Source organism: Misgurnus anguillicaudatus, chromosome 23 (assembly GCF_027580225.2).
Source record: "Misgurnus anguillicaudatus chromosome 23, ASM2758022v2, whole genome shotgun sequence".
In the NCBI taxonomy this organism is placed as follows: Eukaryota; Metazoa; Chordata; class Actinopteri; order Cypriniformes; family Cobitidae; genus Misgurnus; species Misgurnus anguillicaudatus.
Window position 1 is genome coordinate 27,994,052 of NC_073359.2, and position 26,098 is coordinate 28,020,149.

The 26,098-nt window shown below is 38.0% G+C and overlaps 1 protein-coding gene across 1 annotated transcript; it reads left to right on the forward strand.

The window, feature by feature from the left end:
* The first annotated feature begins 5,163 nt into the window (after positions 1 to 5,163).
* On the forward strand, positions 5,164 to 25,710 carry LOC129453833 (histamine H3 receptor). The gene is given in 4 exon segments (XM_055218214.2): positions 5,164 to 5,664; positions 5,667 to 5,975; positions 12,121 to 12,287; positions 24,136 to 25,710. Coding segments are annotated over 4 exon segments (1,377 nt in total). The 5' UTR covers positions 5,164 to 5,645; the 3' UTR covers positions 25,018 to 25,710.
* Positions 25,711 to 26,098: the final 388 nt, after the last annotated feature.

Here is a 26,098-nt window from a genome sequence, read left to right on the forward strand (position 1 = left end):
TGAGGATTTGAGTTTCAAGTCACCAAACCTTCATTAATGACCTTTGATCTTTCTTCTGGTCCATTGGCACGCTAATAATGTAATTCGATAAACCTTAGCACTAGAAATAAGTTGCTCGCGCTTGCTTTTTGCTGAGATTTTATGGGTCGTAATACAATTAGAAAGTGTCGTTTTCATGTTCGACTGTCAAACGTTCATTCAATCCGTTTAACCCCCATCATCCCTCGTACTTAACCTTTGACTATTGCATGTGGACGAACTGTCCAGTGCCAAAGTCCATTGCTACCTGCTCCGTGGCTAGCACGCTACGCATGCTAATTGGCGTTAATGAGCTCATGTGAGAATAACTCTTGATTGTTTTGCTGCTCACGGTTCTAAGAAGCAGATGCTAGGCCATGGGAGTGAGGTTACTAGCTGTGGTCAGTAAACATCTTAGTCCCAAAGAAACTCTTGTGGATGGTTACTAGCATCCCTGAATTATTTCAAGTCTTTGCACCAAACCGTGAACCTAAAATCATTTACAGCCTTTGTGAATCCTCCAAAGGAGGTTCTTAAGTACTTTTCTTGACGTCCTACCCAAGTTGCCGTCTTCCCTTTTGAATTCCTTTGCCTGTTGACATTCGGCCTCTCATCTCTCTCCAGCTCAAGTCCTAGCCTTCTCGCTTTCATGTTCGCAGCATGCATCTATTCCCTGTTCTCCGGCCTATTCTTTCATCTTTCTCCCTCGCCCCCTCTGTGTTTCTCACCGTATCCTTTCGATGAATATTAACGCACCTTTTGAGTGTCAGTGCCAGACCTTTCAGGTTCACTTGCTTGCTGCGACTAAATGTTTTCACGGACTTCTGTTGTGACATGTTCTCTATCCGCAAGGATAAATGTGGTTTGCATGCCAAACTTGATTTGTAATTGTCTGCTGTGACATCGGTGGGCTTAGCCAGGGCCGTAACCACATTAGACGTTAGGGGGACATGCCCCCCCAATAATCTGAAATTGCCCCCCGATATTTGATGTTTTTACTGCACTGAATGTTTTCCCAATGGGACCCAATGTTCAAGGTTTCGTTACAGCCTTGGACTGAGCAGTTAATGTTTTTATTTGGTCAGCAGTATCACGCCACTATAGATTTCCCCAAAGCACAAGTGCATGTTTTCCATTACATCTAATACTATTTCTAGTTTAACTTGGCTCTGAGTAAGCTACAGTGCATTGAAAAGTAACACGCTGTGCACTGTTACTTTTTATAATTGCCCAATCCATATCTCTCACATCAGATGCTTATCATTTCTTTGCTCAGCAGTCCCTGCTTTGGGGCTTTTTGGCATCTTAGCTATATTCTAACCGGAAGATATCTTTAATTTTATCACTGAAGTGAATTTGATACTTTCACCAAATGACAGCTGGGTTATATCATACCTAATACCAATTCTTGCACAGAAGTTAGCCACAAATAACTGTGCAGTGCAACTCTATGGATGCAACCGATCGCGAGAGCAAATTCAATATTGAACTTTGCAACTCCAGCAGATAATATCCATCCAAACATAGACACCAAGAGAGACCCATTAGCATTGCATGAAAGTGGCTAATTTAAATGGTGGACAAGAAGCCCCTCCTGTATATTAGCCGACAACAGTATCAATGAATAATATTAATCGTAGGAGAAATCCAATCAGCGCATTAGCTGTCCTCCGTCGAGGCCTTGAAAAGCTCGAAGATTGCCGCAGAATGGTAATTCATGTTGTTTTACGGCTGAAGTGGCTTCGGGAGACGGCCGCCGTTGTTTGTTTAAATAAGGGTCAGGGCTCTTCATCTCTGGAGATCAAACATCAGAAGCTTGCAGCCAAAAGCTTGATTCATAAGGGCCTCTCTTGCTTCTTCAGAAGGTCCCTGTTCAAATAGGTTGTGGCTAATCTCGCACACAGGGCCTTTGGATTATAGTGGTTCTGCGAGAATAATACTACAAAGAAGTTGATTTCCAAAAAAAGGGCATTTAGCAGCTTACTCTGGTTATCTTCTGTTGGCACCTGTAAGTATTCATAGAGTCGAAATGCTTTAATGTTTGAATTCCCTTCCCATTAGCAACTTGAAACATGGTACGCTAAAATAAAAGCATTGAAGCTTTAACCCTTTTCAGTCCAGAGCCCTCGAATAAAACATCAGCATCTTAGATCCATCAACGTTATTTATGATATTAGTTTATCCATTTTTATAAAGATCACATTCTTTTTAGATTCTCAAGAGACCCTTTCAAACCTCAACAAGAAATCCCGGGTTAAGAGCCCAGGGTTAATAAGCACTTTACAATTAAAGCCCAGTGCGTTTTGGGGGAATATAACTGGATAATCGCCAAAGCTGGAAGCTAGTGGAGCCGCACCATTCAGAGCAATTAAACTGGATATCACAGATGCACTATTATTTCGGTATCAATGTCATGCACGTGTGTGAATCGGAGAGGCGAAGTGTCTGCTATCTCCCTGCTTCGGTGCACAGCTGAGAAAATGCTCACGGGGATAAAGTTCAACTTTTGTGTTATTGGGGAAATGAGTCACTTAGCGAACGGGGGCCAAACCTCTGACAGCATGTATAATTAAGGATTTTTTTTTAACTGCGTTTAGGGGGAAGAGGCGTACTGTACGCAGTGTGCAATTTTGCATTAACGTAAAGTCCTGGGTTGACATCGTGGCAGATGATTAATGTCTTACAGGAGTATGGCAAAATGATTCGGCCCAAAAAAGGGCTTAGTACGTAATACCTATCTGTACAGTACACACACACACATATATATATATATATGGGGGGGGGGCACTGGGTAGGGAAGGAATGCTTTGATGAAAATTATGACTCTCTCCTAAGCTTCGCCTAAAGTGAATGGCAGTAGAGCTGCTGTCCATGGTACTGAATCCACTATTCTGTAAGTAGGAATGCATACAGCAACCTTTTGTTAATATTAATTAAATAAACTTATTAAATATGTAACCTTGCCTGTGAAAACCCAGCTAAAGTAATTATTAATTATCTTAGATGATGTAAATAACATTCTGTGAAAAATATCCTTGATATCTTTAATATTGACTGTGTAGTCATGCCAAAGGATGAATCGGTGATTGAAATCAAATGTTGATGTTTCACATCTCATCATTAGATTATAAGAGATAGATTTTTACAGACGGGGTCACATTGATTATATGAATTACTCACATGAATCGATATTAACTATACTTAATATTAATGTAAATGTATTAGTATTAGCAAAAATGATCAAATATTAATAAATTCTGTTATTTCTATGTCATGTTAGCCGTGTTAACATACAAAACTTTATTAAATGGTCTTTTCAAGGGCACAACAAATCTTACAGTGATGTGTATATATCTGTATACATCAAGGTGCAATTTCTATCGTTAAAACCAATCTAACAGAAAAACGATTTTCAGAATACATTATTTCCAAAAGAGCCAGTAAAATTACCGTAGGGTAAAATGGCCCTGTAGGACATCAGAGGTGATTAAAAGCAAATCTATGTGGGTTTGAAACCTTTTATCTTCTCATGCAATATCAACTGCAAGGTGAAAGCACTGTTTTGATACAAGATAGACAGATAGACTGATACTTTAATGATGGATAGATGTGTGGATGGAGAGACAAACAGACAGACATATACCATAGATAGAAAGATACTTATATGGATGGAGAGACAGATAGAGACATGGATAGACACACAGACGGATAGACAGATAGATACTTGGATGGATGCATAGACAGACAGATAGATACTTGGATGGACGGACAGACGGACAGATAGATACTTGGATGGATAGACACACAGACGGATAGACAGATAGATACTTGGATGGACGGACGGATGGACAGACAGACAGATAGATATGTGGATGGATGGACAAACAGACAGATATGTGGATGGATAGATGGATGGACGGACAGATATATACTTGGACAGATGGATGGAACGAGCGACAGATGGAGACTTGGGTGGATGGATGGACAGACAGATAGATGTGTGGAGGGATGTATAGATGGACAGACAGATAGATACTTGGATGGATGGAGGGATGGACGGATGGACGGACGGACAGATAGATACTTGGATGGACGGACGAACAGATGGATGGATGGATAGACGGACAGATAGGTACTTGGATGGATGGATGGACGGACAGAGAGACAGATACTTGGATTGATAGACGGACAGATAGATAGATATGTGGATGGATGGATGGATGGACAGACACATAGTCGGACGGATGGAGAGACAGATGGATTGATGGACAAACAGACAATTGGATGGATGGTTAGATAGATGGACGAACAGATGGCGAGACAGATAAGCAGACACATGGATGGATGGATGAATGAATGAATGGATGGACAGATGGATAGACAGACAGACAGATACTTAGATGGATTGACGGACAGACAGACACACAGACGGACAGATGGAAAGACAGACAAACAGACACATGGATAGATGGATGGATGGACGGACAGCCAGACACTTGGATGGATGGATAGATGGATGGATGATAGACAGACAGATACTTAGATGGATTGACAGACAGACAGACACATAGAAGGACAGATGGAAAGACAGACAAACAGACACTTGGATGGATGGATGGATGGATGGACGGATGGACGGACAGACACTTTGAGGGTTAGATAGATGGATAGATAGACAGACAGATACGTAGATGGATTGACGGACAGACAGACACATAGACAGACAGATGGAAAGACATACAAACAGACACATGGATGAACGGACAGACAGACACTTGGATGGATGGATTGATGGACAGACAGACACATAAACAAACAGTCGGACAGACAGACACTTGGATGGATAGACAGATACTTAGATGGATTGACGGACAGACAGACACATAGAAGGACAGATGGAAAGACAGACAAACAGACACTTGGTTGGATGGATGGACGGACAGACACTTGGATGGATGGATCGATGGACAGACAGACACATAAACAAACAGTCGGACAGACAGACAAACACACATTTAGATGAACGGGTGGAGGGACAGACAAACAGACACAAAGATGGATGGATGAGAGACAGACACATAAATGGATAGATGGATAATGGATGGATGGATGGATAGATAGATACTTGGATGATATGTAGATAGACGGACAGACAGACAGACAGACAGAAAGAAATATAGATAGATTCTTGAATGGATGGTGAGACAGACAGATGGATGGATGGACAGATAAAGCAGCATGCGTGAAAGCTTTTACCGGGAACCTTTTATCATTTTTTATGCCGCTCGCACGCGTCAGTCACATATTCACAAAGCGCGCTAGCAGCATCTGTGATTTCTCTGAGGACAGCGCAGAAAGAAGAGGCTGGGCGCGCAACAGTTGACGTGCGCGTCTGACGGGAACGCGCATCTTAATTGAAAAGTCAAAGACCAGAAACTCTGCTTTTAGTCTCAGCGCATGGACTCGACTCACCATCTCATGGAGTTCCCCTCAGAAAACAAGCACATCATATTAGTTGCAGGTGTTGCTTTGAATGCTTCAGAGATGGGCGCGCTCCCTGTGCGTTTGGAGTCGCCAGTGGGAACAATATTGTGGATGCGCACTGAAGTTAACGCAAGCCCGAGGCGATGAAAACTTACCTGTCATCATTATCGCCGGAAAAAAGGCACACGGTGATCACAAACCTGTTGCTGGCTTTCCAGATGTGTTTGGTTTGACAATGGTCACCTGCTTTTCTGGAATCAATTCTTCCAGCGCCAACATCACGGCCGTCAGCTCGGATGTGACCGCGCTCCCCGGGTACACGATGATTATTCTTGCGATCCTCATGATAACCCTGGTGGTCGTGGTGGTGGTCGGGAACGCGCTGGTTATCTTCGCCTTCGTCGTGGACAAGAGCCTCAGAAATCAGTGCAATTACTTCTTCCTAAATTTGGCTATATCAGACTTTCTCGTTGGTATGTATCAAGATTTTAACTTGCATTGGAATTGTATAGTGGATACAAAAGAGAGTTAAAAGGAAAGTTTAAAATACCAGACTTTAACGTGCATGGACAAACATAAACGTGCCGGTTTAGTTTTTCAGATTAGCTAAATATTTGAGGAAAACGTTAAACAAAGATGTGCCCAATAAAAGGTTTACATAATATTACTACAGTTTAATAATTTACTATAGTTAATACTACAAGATACTATAATATAATTACTATAATATAATGCAGTATAAACTATAGCAGATCCTAGAATATACCACTGTATTTTTCTTGTTATGTACATAAAACTTTTATACAATGTATACTTGTACTATAAAGTATGTCACTTAAAAATATACCATGCAAATATAATCCTCTTTGTCCATATACCTGCCAGGCTGTTAGTCGATTCAAGAATATGGATTTAGAAATGTGACATTTCTGTAAACCAGCAAGGCACATTTGGTAACCATTTGATGCCGATAATCTCCAAATGGTCAAATGTCATACAGTATCAGTCTGACCAATATATATCGATCTGTACATGCACTGTTTATGTCCCAGTAGAGCAAGATAACATCTATTGGCATGCCTGGTTGGTTAGATGTAAATGCACATGTTTGTAGTAATACTTTTATCGTCTTTAGTGCTTTGGACCCATTTATCTACAAAGCAAAAGGAGTTCGATTAAACCCCATTTCACTATTAGGTCCTCTATACAAAACCTCAGCGTGACTTGGATCGCTCTCAGAAACAAAAACAAGCAATAGATGGCCACTCACACTGTGATGAATTGATCATTTTCAGATAATTAGCATCAGCCAATAACTGTGCACATTTAGGGGATTAACTGAAGTGTGTCCATTTACTAACAACGTGAAGGGAATGTGATGGAAGAATTAGCCACCTCATGAAGTAGTTACACGAATTGCCTTGGGATTGTGTTTCCGGCCTTATCTCATTGGAATTCGTTAGTGTTTTACAAGGTGTTTAATTCGTATGAATTCATAGGGTTATTAAATTAAAACAATAGTAAAGCCCCACCCCTAACACCAGCTCTAAACCCACCGTCATTGGGAAGAAAGATCAAACTAAATCTTATAAATGTGATGGAAATTAGCCACCTGTTAAAATAGTTAAAATTGCCTTGAGATTGTGTTTTCGGTCTGATCTCATTAGAATTCGAAAGCCTTTTATGAGGTGGCTAATTCGTATGCATTTGTATGATTATTATGAAAAAGCAATAATGAAGCCCCGCCCCTAACACCACCCCTAATCCCATCGGCACTGTGCCGAAAGCAAATCTCGTATGAATGAAAATGTAGGAATTGGTAACTTTTTAACAAAGTTGGCTAATTCGTATGAATTCGTTAAAAAAGCAATAATAAGCCCCGCCCCAACACCACCCCTAATCCCATCGGGACTGTGACGAAAGCAAATCTCATATGAATGAAAATGTACGAATGGGCCGCTTTGTAAATTAGTTACGAATTGCCTTGAGATTGCGTTTTCCAGCCTGATCTTACTAAAATTGGTGTCTGTTTTACACAGTGACTAATTCGTAAGAATTCGTCAAATAATTAGAAAAAACTAAAGCAATAAATAAGCCCCACCCCTAATCTCAACATCACTGTGGCAAAAGCAGATTTCACGAATAGGCCACTTGTAAATTAGTTACGAATTGCCTTGAGATAGCATTTTCCAGTCGGATCTCACTAAAATTCGTAACTATTTTACAAGGTGAATATTTGTATAAATACGTAAAATAATTAGAAATGAGCAATAATAAAGCCCCGCCCATTACACCACCCCTTATCCCAACGTCACTGTGGCGAAAGCAGATCTCACGAATGAGATTGCACGAATTAGCCACTTTGTAAATTAGTTATGAATTGCCTTGAAATTTGCGTTTCCAGCCTGATCTTACTAAAATTGGTATCTATTTTACAAGGTGAATATTTGTATTCATTCATAAAGTAATTCGAAATGAGCAATAACAAAACCCCGCCCCTAACAACACCCCTAATCCCAACGTCACTGAGACGAAAGCATATTTCATAAATGAGATTGCACGAATAATAGCCACTTTGTAAATAAGTTATGAATTGCCTTGAGATTGCTTTTTCCAGCCTGATATCACTTAAATTCGTTACTATTTTACAAGGTGAATAATTTGTATAAATACATAAAATAATTAGAAATAAGCAAAAATAAAGCCCCACCCCTAACAACACCCCTAATCCCAACGTCACTGAGACGAAAGCAGATCTCATATGAATGAGATCGTACGAATTAGCCGCTTTGTAAATTAGTTACGAATTGCCTTGAGATTGCGCTTTCCAGTCGAAGGTGAATAATTTATATGAATTCGTAAAATAATTGGAAAAAAAACTAAAGCTATACACTTTGAAAATTAGTTACCAATTGCATTGAGATTGTGTTTTGGCAAATTCGTATGTTAATTTGGAAAATTATTCGGAAAAAAAACAAAAATTATTCGGAAAAAAACAATAATAAAGCCCCCCCCCAATAATTGCCACTTTGTAAATTAGCTAAGAATTGCCATGACACTGTGTTTTCCAGCCAGATCTTTGTTGGACTTTATTCGTCCTGCATGTTCTTTGAATGAAAAGGTCAGACAACGTAATAAACGTAATCTTTTTTAAAGAATCTCAAATGAAGTATTCCAGAGATCTAGGTAACAGCTTTCCCTGTCACTACACAAAACCAATGCGAATCAGCCGACAGTTGAGCTGCAAGCCTCTCCGCCTGTCCCTCGACCCAAGATATTTATGAGTTGAATTGGGGTGGGTCTCCTTCGATGGAAATTTTCACTTATGCTTTTGAAAAGTCCCTGTTACACTAATAGCTGCCATAGCTTTCACAAATAGCTATTGCATCCTGTTGTGTTTCACACCCCGACTGGCCGAGCTGACTTTCTGGAACTCAACAAGTTAAACACACACACACACCACAGCAACATGGCCTTTAAAGGTAAAACGTTATAAGCCATACGCAATAGATTCACATGTAAGCTTTGATCATGCACAGCAAATAATACTATCAATCGTAAGCATAATTAATTTTAATACTATGTGGTAAAATGCTAAATAATTAGAAAAAGCTATAATAAAGCCCCACCTCTAATCCCAACATATCTCACAAATGAGATCGCATGAATTGGCCACTTTGTAAATTAAACGAAATGCCTTGAGATTGCGTTGTGGCAAATTCGTATGAAGTCGTAAAATAATTGCAGGGTTCCTTGAAATCCTTGAAAGTTTGTGAATCTGGGGGGGAAATTCAAGACCCTGGGAAGTTTTTGAAAATATACATACATAGATACAAGTCATTGAAAGTGCTTGAATCTATTTTATGCAAGAAGTTTTCTGGAAAAAAATCCATATATCCATATTATATTACCATTTTTAATGTGTTTGACAAATGAAAACGGTTACGTACTGTTGTTCCTCGAGAAGGGAACGAGGCGCTGCGTCTCCCTTGCAATACTTCCTGCGTCCCTGTAATACCGTCTTTGGCAATATTTCAGATAGCGATATACTTCCTGGCTCCCGCGTCACCCTGTCTTTGTTGTTAAGCCTCAACATTGGTTAAATTTGATATACACATTTAGACACACACCAAAGTGTCACCGCAGTGACGCAGCGCGAGTTCCCTCGAAAGGGAACTGTAACAATGTATCTTAAAAGGTAACACAATGTAACCTTGCTCCTTTTGAAATGTGTCCCCACATTTAGTCCTTGAATTTGAGGGTATTTGACCTGGAAAGTCCTTCAAAGGTCCTTGAGGATTGGGTTGGGAACCCTGTATATCGAAAAAAGCATTAATAAAGCCCCGCCCCTAACACCAGAAGTAATCCCATTGTGGCTAAAGTAGATTTCACAAATGAGATTGCACAAATTAGCCACTTTGTAAATTCATTATGAATTGTCTTGAGATTGCATTTTCTGCATGATCTTAATAAAATTTGTTACTATTTTACCAGGTGGCTAATTCATATGAATCGTAAAATAATAAAAAAACTAAAGCAATAATAAAGCCCCACCCCTAATCCCAACGTCACTGTGCCGAAAGCAGATCTCACAAATGAGATTGCACAAATTGCCTTGAGATTGCGTTTTGGCAAATTGTATGAATTCGTTAAAAAAATGAGAAAAAAGCAATAATAAAGCTCTGCCCCTAATACCATTTGTATGAATTCGTAAAATAATTAGAAAAAACAATAATTACGAATTGCCTTGAGATTGCGTTTTCCAGCCTGATCTTAATAAAATTTGTTACTATTTTACAACGTGGCTAATTCATATGAATCGTAAAATAGTTAGAAAAAAGGAAAGCAATGATAAAGCCCCACCCCTAATCCCAACGTCACTGTGGCGAAAGCAGATCTCACCAATGAGATTGCACGAATTGCTTTGACATTGCATTTTGGCAAATTCGTATGAATTCGTAAAATAATTAGAAAAAAAGCATTAATAAAGCCCCGCCCCTAAATCCACCCCTAATCCCATTCTCACAGGGGTGAAAACAGATTTCATATGAATGAGATGGTACAAATTATGCCACTTTGTAAATTAGCTAAGAATTGCCTTGACACTGTGTTTTCCAGCCTGATTTTGATTAAATTGAGGTGAATAATTTGTATAAATGAGAAAAAAAAGCAATATTTAAAAGCCCCACACCCAACACCACGAGTAATCCCAACATCACTGTGGGAAAAGCAGATTTCATGAATGAGATTGCACGAATTAGCCCCTTTGTAAATTAGTTACAAATTGTCTTGAGATTGCGTTTTCCAGCCTGATCTTAATAAAATGTGTTACTAATTTACGAGGTGGCTAATTCATATGAATTGTAAAATAATTAAAAAAGCAATAAAAAGCCCTGCCCCTAACACCACCCTTAATCCCATCATCACTGTGCGAAAGCTGAGATTTGCCTCTTTGTAAATTAGTTACAAATTGCCTTGAGCTTTCATTTTCCAGCCTGATCTAACAATTTTTAAAAAATATTTTACAAGATGACTAATACATAAAATATTTAAAAAATATATATATAAAGCCCCGCCCCTGGCACCACCTGTAATCAGAACATCACTGTTGCAAAACCAGATGTACGAATTAGGGACTTTGTAAAATAGTTATGAATGGCCTTGTGGTTGTTGACATTTTCAAATTTCTACTAAACAAATTACGGAAATCTCATTTGTTGTGATTACATTGTGTTATGTATATCTCTGTATTACATAACTCTCAAGATATCCGTATTGACTGGTGAACCCCCTCACTGGTAAATCTCTGTCAAGAAAATCTAATAAAACCCAAAGCCTCCTAAATCCAAATAACTAAGTCAGCCTTGATTTTTTGGCCTTTATATCTATGCTTTTGTCAGATACTATCTAGAATATACGCCACATAGCCTACTGTGTGTGACATTTAAATTCACCGTCAGGTGGTAGGTAAAACTAACAATTCCATCCATGCCTCTATACAACACTGACAAAAAGACCCTTGGTTTTCTGGTGTTCTGCGATGTGCCAGCACCATAAATTATTGGCTTGGATTCAGAGTGCATTAAGAGATGAGATCCTATCTGCGGTTCATTTCAACACCCGCACAGAATCTTTCTATTCACCAAAACCTTTTCTGCCTCCTCGAGTGTTTACTTGCGGCTTAGGGGCATTAGCGCTCAAACTATGTAGTGCTTGTTGCTTTCACAGCGGAGGGTCTTTCAAACAACTTGGGTCTATCTCCATGGCTCCACGATAAAGGGGGCCGGTCTACCTTGCCACATGCCCACGTAGAGTTTCAAATGCCAACCAACTCCAAAGCTCTAAATAACAGAGCAACGACTCTGCATTTGACTGGATTATAGGGCAGGAATGAAATGGGTATATTTTTGTATTCCTTTCTCCTTACTCTATGTCCAGGTTTAGAAAAGCAATGAAAGTTAAACCAGAGTCCCCATTCCCATTGATACTCGATGACCTTTTCATAATAGTTCTGGGTTTATCGCTCATATTGTGAAGCGAATCCTTTGTGACATCATTCATTCATTTTTTTACACTTTGAAGAGTCTGTTATATCATGACTGATGTTTCTCTTTCCAGGGGCCTTTTGCATTCCAGTCTATATCCCCTATGTATTGACGGGCAGGTGGATGTTGGGCCGTGGACTGTGCAAGTTGTGGCTAGTGATGGACTACTTGCTGTGCACGGCTTCTGTCTTCAATATTGTCCTAATCAGCTACGATCGCTTCTTGTCTGTGACGCGAGCAGTAAGTATAAACACCTTGTCTGCTTGCCTGATGTCGATGTAAAATCACAGTTGACCAAGAGACGCGTTTAGCTCTATACATATTTTTATATCGAATTGGCATTTCGTCCAGACGTATCCAGTGTTTTGGGAGCCTGAATCAGCTATTTTTTTCAAACGGTTCCCAGCGTGGATAAATCTGAAACCGACACTGTTGCATCTTCGTGTGTACAGCCAATCTGTATATTTTAGCCGTTTTCTTACACACATTATGGAAAATGCATGGAAAGATGTGTAGCTATTTCTCTCTGGAGAAACCACATGCATGTATTTTCTGATCTGATCATGAACTTGCATGACACCCGCTGTTTTATAGAGCTGGCGGTCGATCTCAATTTCAGCACGGATAGTGAGGAGCTCCCTGATCTCTGCATTATTCTAGTTTGCACACATTTCTCGTCCTTTGCCGATGCTATACCCCTCTCTCCACCCTGTCCTTTCCTTAAATTTTCAAATAAAGGGAAAAAATGGCAAAAAAAAAAGATCGGATAGTGGAAGCACTGTCTTTGTTTGGATGTAGCCTAATACACATTTCTAGTACATCAATTATTAACGTTTGTTACTATGTTGTCGTAATCATTAAAACAGATGTAACAACTTCCCCTGCCTCCTAAACCATTTCATTGGTTAAATTATACCAATACCTAAAAAGTACTTGGCATCCAAAATCGAACACAGTAATTTAATGCTGGTTACCGTTAACATACCTCACACAATTATTGTTAATAACTAAAAGACTTTTTTAAGAAGCATCACTGTTGGGGATTTCATGTTGACTTTACACTCACCCAAAGGATTATTAGGAACACCATACTAATACTGTGTTTGACCCCCTTTCGCCTTCAGAACTGTCTCAATTCTACGTGGCATTGATTCAACAAGGTGCCCATATTGATAGGATAGCATCTTGCAGTTGATGGAGATTTGTGGGATGCACATCCAGGGCATGAAGCTCCCGTTCCACCACATCCCAAAGTTCTCTATTGGGTTGAGATCTGGTGACTGTGGGGGTCATTTTAGTACAGTGAACTCATTGTCATGTTCATAAAACTAATTTGAAATGATTCGAGCTTTGTGACATGTTGCATTATACTGCTGGAAGTAGCCATCAGAGGATGGGTACATGGTGGTCATTAAGGGATGGACATGGTCAGAAACAATGCTCAGGTAGGCCGTGGCATTTAAATGATGCCCAACTGGCACTAAGGGGCCTAATGTGTGCCAAGAAAACATCCCCCACACCATTACACCACTACCAGCAGCCTGCACAGTGGTAACAAGACATGATGGATCCATGTTCTCATTCTGTTTACGCCAAATTCTGACTCTACCATCTGAATGTCTCAACAGAAATTGAGACTCATCAGAGCAGGCAACATTTTTTTTTAGTCTTCAACTGTCCAATTTTGGTGAGCTCGTGCAAATTGTAGCCTCTTTTTCTATTTGTAGTGGAGATATGTGGTACCCAGTGGGGTTTTCTGCTGTTGTAGTTCATCCGCCTCAAGGTTGTGCGTGTTGTGGCTTCACAAATGCTTTGCTGCATACTTCGGTTGTAACAAGTGGTTATTACAGTCAGAGCCGGCCCACCCACTAAACGAACCTTGCAATTGCAAAGGGCCTCGTGGCCAGCAGAGGGCCCCCTAAAGTCACTTAGCTAGTGGTTGAAAAAAAATCATTCATCAAAAGTAACATAAAATAAATATAAATATTCATTATTTATTAATATGGCAATGTTAAAAAGGCTGTTACTTGTTATTATAGTTATTATGAAAGTTCGCTAATAAGATCTCTTTCTTGCCGAGATTGATTGACACACAGCAAACAGCGCAGCAGCCAATCAGTGCCCGCGATCTATGTGCAGGCGAAAATCCCGCCCACAGAACGCAAAGTTGAGTTGAGCCGGATCTCTGATACAGACGCGAACTTTTGCTGTTGCTTTAAGCACAATTTCTTTAATGTTATATGTGTTTGTGCGTAAATGCGAAGTAAGTGGATCTTATTTGACTTCGGTAATGACCAAACTGTGGTCTGTTTGACTTCTCTTTCTTATATTTGCCATCATAACGTGAATTGGTTTATTAAGCTTAATAATTAATATTTGAACGGTTTAAAGTGTTAATTACTTCTGTTACGCTTATATTTCACGTATGCCATTGTCATTTCTACATATTTATGTCATTAGTGTAATTATATTGTTGGTAAACGTCTGAATTTAAAGTATTTTATGTGTAAGAGTAAACTAACTCATGCGTATATGCGTGGTAACATGTCCAGACAAACCACCTGCTTAGCCTTTGTAAAAGTGTATAATGTCACTGTTCAGTGTTTAATATTTAAACTATAGCAATGCATATGACATACAGTAGCCAACTTTGTTAGATTAATGTTATGAATGCAATGTTAATTGTTAATCTTCAATTATTAATATTATTTGCAAGTTAATTGTTATTATCCACAAACCTATGTTTCTGTCAGATTTAGCTCATCTCAAACAAGCCTATTAACTTTTGTTATGCTAGTTAAGTAAGGGATAATATATTGTTATAGCGAATGTTAGGTACTATTAACCTTGTTTGTGGTGTTTTAGATATTATTGTTAATTTTGTTTATTTGAAAAATGTAAACATTTAAGTGTTATATTCATTATTTTATATAATATTTTATTTAAATGTTATTCTATTTACTCTATTTTATTTAAATAATATATATAGGCTGTTGTTTGTGCCTCTTAAACTCTGGTGTCAATTAAAAATGTTTCTTTGATGGTCAGTGAAAGTCACTTTATCAGTGTTTTTATTCAGCAAGTTCATCAGTGTGTGTTTGTTGCACTGCACTGTCATTCAGTTCAGTCAGTGGTATCATATTTTTCTGTTAGACATCAAACATGGAACTCAAATCAGGAACTCAAGGGGGCAGTTTCCCTGAAAGGAATTAAACTAGTCCTGGACTAAAATAAAAGTAGGCTAAGAGCTGTCCAATCTGAAAAAAAGCTTGCACTGACATATCTTAAAATACACCAGTGCCCTTTGTTTTGCCTCAAAATCCACACAAATAATGTTTTTAGTAAGGCATTTTTGTTAAAATTAGTTATGTTTTCTAATTAAACTAAGGCCGAGTCCTGTCTTAAGATATTCCCTGTCCGGGACCACCCCAAGGTCTTTTATTTTCATTCTGTAGGCTACATGTTGCCACATAATAACGAAATACGTACTCAGGACCAAATGTAAAAAAGCTCATTAACATACAGTATACATAGAATAATTAAAACATAATTTATTAGACACATTTTAAAAAAATAACATAGTAGATATAATATGTGCAGTATAGTCATAAGGTAGTCATTGCTTTTCTTTAAGCCTTACTTAAAACGGTCAAAGGGGCCCCCGACCAAATTTTGCTTAGGGCCCCCAAAGGTCTAGGGCCGGCTCTGATTACAGTCAAAGTTGCTCTTTTTCTTGACCAGGACCACACCCCTTAATCCATTGAAGCAACTGCCATGTGATTGATTGGTTTATAGATAATTGCATGAATGAGAAATTGAACAGGTGTTCCTAATAATCCGTTAGGTGAATGTATATGAAGAGTTTGGTTCCAAAACGCAAAAAAAAAGGAAAAATGCCGACGGTTGCTTGTTCTCCTGACAGCATTAAGCTTCTGTCATGCTAACACATTGACCCCAGGGGATCTTATGAAAAACGTTCCATTATTTTACTCCAAGTCAACGAGCAGACCAAAACATTTTTACCCAAATTAGTCAAAATGGATTTATTGCGTTTTGAAACCAAACTCTTTTTATATTCCAGTGCACAAACATCACATGCACAGATGGTACACTGCACGGTACACATTGCTTTGTTTGAAACGAGTGAACCGTTCACTAAACCCACATTTGCCCAAGACACTGAAGACTGTGGTTTGCAATCAGATGCATAATAAACGGATGAGTTCTGCTTTAGCCCCACTGACAGATCATAGATAAGAGACTCAGCATAGACGCAAGCAGACTGCATCCTCCGTATTCTCACCATTCTGCTCCTCTGTGGTCATGAATTTTTCAGTGCAATTTCATGTGAATATCCGCTTTTGTTAGATACGAACACAGTCATCCATTCATATTCATATTTCTTAGTGATTCAACATAAAGACCCGTTTGAATTAAACTGATTTCGGAAGATGCGTCAGCATGTTGAAAAGCCATTTTAAATTTGGTTCAACCATTAGTCCGCCATCTTGGAATTTTTATATAGCGAGCTTGTAGCAGTGTATTCTGGGATTGTCTTCTGTGTGAAGTGTGCATGCATTGATGTCTCTTGTCAGAAGAGTGAATTTAGCCTTAAAATGCTGCCTACGTCGGCACTACACCAAGTTTTGGAAAAGCACACACAAACTTGGTTTTACGATAAAAGCTTGTTGTTTTTCTTCTCTATCACTTTGTACTCTTGAGTTGTTGCACTGAAGTGCTTCTGTCGGAGAGCTAAAGTGTCGAGGTGTCACTTCTTCTGTCACGTCTCTGTGGTGGCTTTATTTAATTCAGGTTTACAACTGACACTCTGCCGTCAGCTATTTCGGAAATGCGGGCAGCTGCCCAGTGCATCTACACACTGTAATGACTCACAGTGAGGCGCAATAACAAGGCTGCCCCCTCATCCTGACCTTTATTTCCTGTTTGTGTATGTTGTCTGATATAAAACAGGAGCAACAAACCCAACTGGTGTAGCTACTGTAAGGAAAATAAATATTTTTTCTAGGGTTTATTTAGTGATCTGAATGAGGTTAAGTATATACAATTAGCGTCGCTAATAACGTACAAGTATATACAACTTTACTTACAAAAGTTGTAAATATTACAAAATATACACCTATATATCTTTAGTAGTGGTACAGTAGCTCATATCCTGCACAATTTGTGTTTTTTGTATAGCAAAATATGTAATTTACCACTTTTCTACCTATTTTCAACTATATTTCAACCAGAATCTATTCGAAATTCTATTTTACTATTTTACAAGGTGGCAAATTTATACAATCTTATACTTTATACTACAATCTTCTTCTACCCCATGTAGTGACAGACTTTAGGGGTGTTTTTGAACTGTTAACTTTAAAATAATTAATACAAATTAGCTCTTATAAAATACTTCTGTTATAAATATGTACAAAATATAAAACTATATTTTCCGTAGTGGGACAGTAGCTCATATCAGTCACAATTTTGTGTTTTTTTTGTATAGCAAAATATTTAATTTCCTAATTGTCTTCCTATTTTTAACATTTTTTCAATTATATTTCAACCAGAATCTAATAGGAATTCTATTTTACTATTTTACAAGGTAGCAAATTTATAGTCTTATACTTTTTTACTACAATCTTTTCTACCCCATGTAGTGACAGACTTTAGAGGTGTTTTTAAACTGTTAACTTCAAAATAATTAATACGAATTAGCTCTTATAAAATACTTCTGTTATAAATATGTACAAAATATACAACTATATTTTCCGTAGTGGGACAGTAGCTCATATTCGTCACAATTTTGTGTTTTTTGTATAGCAAAATATTTAATTTCCTAATTTTCTACCCATTTTCAACGTTTTTTCAACTATATTTTAACCAGAATCTACTAGAATTCTTTTTTACTATTTTACAAGGTGGCAAATTTATACAGTCTTATACTTTTTTACTACAATCTTCTTCTATCCCATGTAGTGACAGACTTTAGAGGTGTTTTTAAACTGTTAACTACAAAATAATTAATACGAATTAGCTCTTATAAAATACTTCTGTTGTAAATATGTACAAAGTATACGACTATATATTCCGTAGTGGGACAGTACCTCATATCCGTCACAATTTTGTGTTTTTTGTATAGCAAAATACGTAATTTACCAATTTTCTACCTATTTTCAACATTTTTTCAACTATGTTTCAACCAAAATCTATTCGAAATTCTATTTTACTATTTTACAAGGTGGCAAATTTATACAGTCTTATACTTTTTACTACAATCTTCTTCTACCCCATGTAGTGACAGACTTTAGGGGTGTTTTTGAACTGTTAACTTCAAAATAATTAATACAAATTAGCTTTTATAAAATACTTCTGTTATAAATATGTACAAAATATACAACTATATTTTCCGTAGTGAGACAGTAGGTCATATCTGTCACAATTTTATGATTTTTGTATAGCAGAATATGTAATTTACCAATTTTCTACCTATTTTCAAAGTTTTTTCAACTATGTTTCAACCAGAATCTATTCGAAATTCTATTTTACTATTTTACAAGGTAGCAAATTTATACAGTCTTATACTTTTTACTACAATCTTATTCTACCCCATGTAGTGACAGACTTTAGGGGTGTTTTTGAACTGTTAACTTTAAAATAATTCATATGAATTAGCCACCTCATAAAATACTTCTGAATTCCAGTGAATTCAGGCTTATATAGTGTAAAGTTATTTGTTTGATTAATGTTTTCACCTCAAGATATTTGTTTATTTAAAATCCCTGTTTTGAGCTACTCAAAATAAATGATAAATTATATAATCAGATATTTACATAATTGACATATTGCTTACTACTTTTTGCTAGTGGCTAGAAGTGTAGCTAACATGTTTTTCAAAACAGCATCTTTAATGTAATATCTTTGCATATCTACAGTTTTAAAGTATCTTCCCGACGCTAGTGCTTAAGTGGATGTTTATTCTGTAAACCAAGCAAGAAATCAATGAAGGCAGGAAGGAAGTTCAGTATTTTTTTATTCAATGGGAGCTCATTTATCTCCATTCCAAACCACGAAATGATGATGAATGTGGGTGCTTGAGGTCCTTAAATAAGAGGCCATACAAGCCCATTTCGCAGCCTGCATTTCAAAATGGCTTTTCATATTTCAGAGCAGCATTTGAAAGAATCATGTAACGCAAATATTGATTTCCTGCACCTACCAAATAGATAAAAAAAGTTTTGGAATATCAAAAAAAACATTAAAGCGTAGATACCCACCACGAAAGCGCATTTACAGGAATTTACAAGACTTTTTGAAAGGTCTCATCAGCTTGAGATTGAATATCTGTGAACAGCATAACTTTTAGTTCCTTCTTCGCTGTTATCCAAATACATTATACAATCATGACATCCCAGGAGTGTATTCATGCATAATGCATAGGAATGCAAATACATTTTTCATCCTGCTCTTTTAATGTAATCATTGTTTAAGATAATATCACCCTTTCTGTTTATAGCTTGTCTATATGCTTAATCTGTAATTGTTTTCGTAGGAATCAATCCACCATGTCATTCGCATGAATTTCACATTTCATATGACATTTCAAGAAGCCTTGAATTATCAGACATGGCTGTTTATGTAGTAGTATTGTGAACTTGACATTTAAAAACAGAATTTGGAATCATTTGGCTTTAACTATTTGTCTGGTTCTTTCTATACTACAGTTTTAAGTATAAAATTATTCATTTGAACCTAATTTACCTGTTTACGCTTTTACCTCAACACATTTTTTTGTGTAATCCACACAGACAGAGTATTTGTTGACCTGAGCTAAACTCAAAGTAATATCTCCCCAGCAAACAATTTTGCGTTTTAAAGACGTCTAAGCCATTCAACTACAGCCCAGTTGTCAAGGCTAAAGCAAGGCAATATTTGGGCAGTCAGTGAAAATTAAATCTGACCATAGCTTAAAAATAAATAAATAAATAAATAAAATAAGGAAGTAAGTGTAGGTCATTTCGAGGAGGGGAGGACATTAACGTTTTTAATTAAAGAAATAAGGGGAAATTACATTATTTTTAATTCATTCAAATTAAATTAAATAAAAAATTAAATAAAATTAAAGGACTTAGAAAATAAGAAAAAAGGTAGGGCTGGACTTGATTTCGTCCATCGAGAACTGATTGGATCGTTGTAAGTTGGGATATGTTGCTAATTGCTAATCGCTTCGATCTTTTCCCGGGCAGAAGCAAGTCTCCGATAGCCCCGCCCTCGCACGATTCCTCGTGACAAGTAAAGACAGGTAATTTCGAGAAGGGGAGGATATTAACGTTTTTGATAAAAGAAATAAGGGGAATCATAATTTATTATTATTACGTTAAAATTAAATAAAAAATTATATAAAATAAAAAAGGTAAAGCTGGACTTGATTTCGTCCATCGAGAACTGATTGGATCGTTGTAAGTTGGGCCATGCTGCTAATTGCTAATCACTTTGATCTTTTCCCGGGCAGAAACAAGTCTTCGATAGCCCCGCCCTTGCACGATTCCTCGTGACAGGAAGTAAAAAGAAGTCATTTCGAAGAGGGAAAGAGATTAACGATTTTGTATTTATTATTATAACGTTAAAATTAAAGTAAGATAAAATAAAATTACCATTTTGGCAAAAATGTAACCAAATTCAAGTTTATTTTGACTACTCCTAGTCAGACTATATCAGGTCTATAATTAACCTAGACAGTGAAATGACGACTATCGCTTGCTGTGTCACTTTTGTCTTTTGATGCGGTGAAACATGACCAGGAAGTGTTTTTGTTCAATTTAATTTAGATTTTTACGACAACCAACTTTTATTTCAACAAGACAGTTCTTCAATAACCTTTTGTTCAGGGCGTGGCATGTCAAAACCGAAACTGCCAATATATGTCACAAGCAGAATTTATTTACAGGACTTCTGCACTAGAAAGTGTGAAACGCTGTGATGTTTGTAACGTTACTCAGATGTCCCTCGCTGCCCTAAGAAAACTATTATTTGCAGTAATTTCAGAGCGAAATCAGCACTGGCTTATCATGAGATGATGCCCTGGAGGACTCGTGGCTTTTAAGAATAGATGAACCTTTTCTCTGCTTGTCATCTTTCCATTTGTCATTTCAAATGACTGAAATGGAAAGTGTTTCGTGCTGGACTCTAGAGAATGAGTTGGTGTCGTGAAGACAGATTTATTGTCACACTAACCCTGCTGTCCAGCCGCTGAGACAATTATGCCTGTCTGTCTTACGTTGGCGTATGTCGACAAAGAAGAATATAGAGAGAGATCCTAAAGCCTGAGACTGCTTATGATATTCTTCTGTTTGTGAAATGTGAAAACCAGCTAAAGTCGTTTTTTTGTGATTTACCACCATAAAATCATCCTATCTAATGTAAAAAAACCTTCAGTAAAATATAACCTTGATATCTTTAATATTGGCTGAGTAAGACCTCTTCAAAGAAAAAAATCAATATATGAAATCAAAGTTTGATGATAAGAATTTGAGTGAAAAGTTTAATTGATTAAAGGACATGAATAAAAAAAAAGGGTTTTTTCAGAATGTTCAAGCTGGCACGCAGTGATGATCTGTGATATCCAAAAGTTTTAGAAAGCATCTCGCTCAAAAAAATCGATCTTATTTGATGATGATAAATAATGCACTCAAAAAAATGCTGGGGTTTTTCTAACGAGAAATCGTGAAAAATAAACAAAAAATTGTGAAAAATAGACAAAAAATATAAAAAAATAGGGTGAAAAATAGACAAACCCAACCCGTAAGGTTGTAATTTAACGTATTGTGGGTTGTTTTAACCCATTGTTGTGTCAAATAAACATTTTCTGTGTTCATTTAAAGTTGCCATGAAACGAAAAGTAGCGATTGTCTGCTTTACTGTATCGTGATGTATATCCGAGTGAAACGGCTTCTAAAATGAGAAAAAATGGGCAGGACTTGATTTCGTCTGATGGGAACTGATTGGATCATTGTAAGTTGGGCCATGATGCTATTTGCTTTGATCTTTTCACAAGTCTCCGATAGCCCCGCCCTCATGCCATTCCTCATGACAGGATGTAACGAGAGGTCGTTTCGAGAAGGGGAGGAGACTAAGGTTTTTGATTAAAGATATGAGGGTACATTTACTGTTTTTTAAATAATGAGGTGCACAGATAAATCATTTATAATAAACACTACAATATTTTATATAAAAATAATAATAGTAAATTTTGATTTCATGACGACTTTAACCCAACAGCTGGGTTGAGGTACATTCACATTATAAGCGACTTTGTCGCTCGTCTTTTTAAAAGAGGCGTTTCTAAATCTGGTTGTCATAAACAATTTAATAACGTCCACTCCAGTAACTGACAAGAGACGGATGACGTGAACTCCCATTCTTTGTTCTCATTGTAAGTCGCTCCCAAATGTCGCTCATAATTTGCATAAAGTTAAACATTTCTCAACTTTGTCGCGTGACTGGACACGCCGTAACTCGCCTAGCTTCCATTAAAATCAATAAGATTGCGTCGTTTTGCTACTGCTAGTTGCTACAAGTCTGCATGCAGCTTTAGTCCCTTTTGACCCATTTCTTCGTCTTACCTTATGATGTCAAAATACACATATGAAACATACTAAAAAATGTATGAAATGTAAACTGAATGGCTTAATTTTTACGTTTAGAAAATAAATTGGAAAGACAGAAAAGTAAAAGTTAGTTCTGGAAACTGGTAAAAAAATCTCTAGCATATTATTTTTGCAGATGTCACTTGCTGTGATATAATTATCTAAAGTAATGACATTAAGACTGGTGTGACTGTATGTGCTAACAATTGGATAATCAAAGTCATCAAATGAACCATGTAATAATCCTGCCGTTGTGAATAAAACTAAAGTGTGACGAATAAAGAAGAAGAAATAAAGGAATTAAATAAAGAAATGGTGGTGCAAAAGACATCGCCACAGCAATCAAACATCTTTTCCTTTCACGGGCGCCTCGCTGAAAAGCAACGATTATGTGTGCGTAAAATGAATGAATAGGGGAGAATGAGATATCAATTTAGTGTCTTTATTCCTGGACACGTGGTTTACTCAGTTATACATGCAGAGGAATGTTGGAGTTAAGCTTTAATGATGGCTCTTTTCCGAAAATCTGGATTTTCTGGTATTTTCAACCCAGCATTGGGTCAAAAAGGGACGATCCCCAGCTGTTGGGTTAAATTAACCCAGAAAATGCTTATATTTGACACAACAATGGGTTAAAAACCCAGCATTTTGTATTGAAACACCTCAGAATTGGTTAACCCCTTCAGACCTTTTTATTCCAGTGTTTAACTCTTTCAGACCCTGCGTCCACTGGAATGGACATCACATGTGTTGTGGTTCAGATTGTGGATATTGCAGATTAAGGGGCAGTATTATCCCCTTCTGACATCACAAGGGGAGCTGGGTTGATCTTTTTCACATTTTCTAGGTTGATAGAAGCACTGGGGACCCAATTATAGCACTTAAACATGGAAATGATATGTCAGCTTTAACACAATATTTGTGTGTGTAATGTATTTTCGTACTGAAGTGCACTATTTGTATAATACATGGCTTTCATTTGAGATGCTGCCTATGTAGACAGAAAACATTAAGGGAGTACACAGGGGATTTGAACACAGATATGGCGTATCTTTCAGTAATGAACGTTACGCAGCTTGAATCTAGACTTTATTCACCTGCCTGATCTTGCCTGGCCTTTAAAATTGTAATTTCACGCAGATTTAGTGGACACACCGATTAACTTATAATAGCCATAATAATTAATTCAATTTTTTTGGCCCGAATCATCAGATAACCGCCATATCCGATCAGTTACGCGGTACGGACTTGGGAACGAGATCATTTTTCCTTTTCTCTCTCTCTCTGTGGTGTAGGCTGTGAATTGAATAAATCATGAAGTAGTGGAGACAGTCACACCGTGCATGGACTGCATTGGGTGTGATAGCTGGATTGTATTTGTGATTCCTCTCCACAGCTATTTCATATTCCTCTGTTTAATCTAATGTCTTGTTCCCTAGGTGAGATACAGAGCCCAGCAGGGCGTCACACGTCTGGCAGTGCTCAAGATGTTGGCGGTGTGGGTCCTGGCGTTCCTTCTCTACGGTCCGGCTATCATCTTTTGGGAACTTCTGGTCGGAGCGAGCATCGTTCCAGAGGACGAGTGTTTCGCCGAGTTTTATTGCACCTGGTACTTCCTGCTCTCGGCTTCCACCTTTGAGTTCTTTTCTCCGTTTATCTCAGTGACCTTCTTTAACTTCAGCATCTATCTCAACATCCAGCGGAGGAACCGGAACAGGATGGCGCACGTGGACACCGAGAGGGAAGACGGCTGGAGGGTGATGGACGGCCAGTCTTCGTCCGTTTTCTTCGTAAAAACGCGCAAAATGACGTCCGGCGAGCCGGCGGCCGTTTCGGCCGTCATCGAAGACGACGAGGAAGTGTCGCCTTCATCCAGCGGAGATCCCAGCAGCACCCACTCAGTTTCTCTGACGATGAAGGTGACCAATAAAAAAGGACATGGACTGTTTAGAGGTTGGGTAAGGACGAGGATAGTACGAGCGCAGGAGGCTTCGAACGCTTGCGGGCCCTGCAGGAGCGGAGGTCACGCACGGCTCTCCCGAGACAAGAAGATCGCCAAGTCCCTGGCAATCATAGTGTGTGTTTTCGGGGTCTGCTGGGCACCGTACACCCTCCTGGTGATCATACGGGCGGCCTGCAGGGGTACGTGCGTGGAACATCATTGGTACGAAGTCACTTTCTGGCTGCTTTGGCTGAATTCGGCCATAAACCCTTTTCTTTATCCCCTTTGCCACAGCAGTTTTCGCCGGGCCTTTGCCAAGATTTTGTGCCCGAAGCGGCAGTCTGTTCGACCGCACGAGGAAAGCCCTTCCTGCCAATGAAATCTGGGATTTAACACACACGGCCTACTGAAAAATCAAAGCACAAAAGCAAAACGTTTACACCCGAGCAAACTGAAAACTCATTGACGTCGTTGCTAAATGGAGTAGCATGTTTTCTTTGTGTACTTCTGTACTTTTCTTTATCCAAAAATGATTGACGTTGACTTTTAATTAATGGTTTTAATCGCTGCAAGGAAGTGATTAACAAACACATATTTGGAGCTGTTTCACTTGTTAGCACTTAAGTTGCATGCTGTAGGGTTGATCTGTGGTTGATAAATGATGCAGCTAGTGTTCAGAGCACATCCAGTCGATCGTCCTGCCCACATAAACATCATTTATCGACTATTGTACATTCCAGCCCATTGACTCGCACGGTTCAGCAGAGAAGAGCTGATCTATCCAAGACGTCATTATGACTCAAAAGAGAAAAGAAAAATGTTTTTTCACCACAGCCCTCAGCTTCACAAACAGACTCTGAAGAGAAATCATATAACCTGCTACGGACAGGCTAAACCAAATATTGTTTTTGAATGTAACTTTTGTGAAATTCTTGTGAAATGTTAATGTTATAAGTATATCAGTTTACAATAACAAAAGGATTTCATCGATATTAGAGAAATAGTTCACCCAAAATGAAAATTAGCCCATATTTTGTTCACACTTAAACCATCCAAGGTGTATATGACTTCCTTATTTGATTTATCCTGACTCTTCTTGATCCGTGCCGAAGTCAGCAGCTCCAGTACGGATCCGGCCCTAAGTCGTCTGCTGTTTAGGAAGATAGTGCCCAATTTTTTTAAAGCTTCAAAAACGCACCCATCAAAAACTAATGTGTATGGTTATGAAATGTCTTCTGAGGTGAATCGAAGGAAATGTTTATATTTAAAAAAATTTAACTTTGGCTATACGTGTGTTGACGAGAGAGTTGAGGTCACCTCTGATCCAACATTACATTATTGCTTTACTTTGGAAGACATTTAATAATTGCATGAATTGTTTTTTGATGGACAGATCCATTTTATTGGGCTTTACAAAATGGGGCACTATCCAAAGCCATTATAAAACTGAAAAGAGCAAA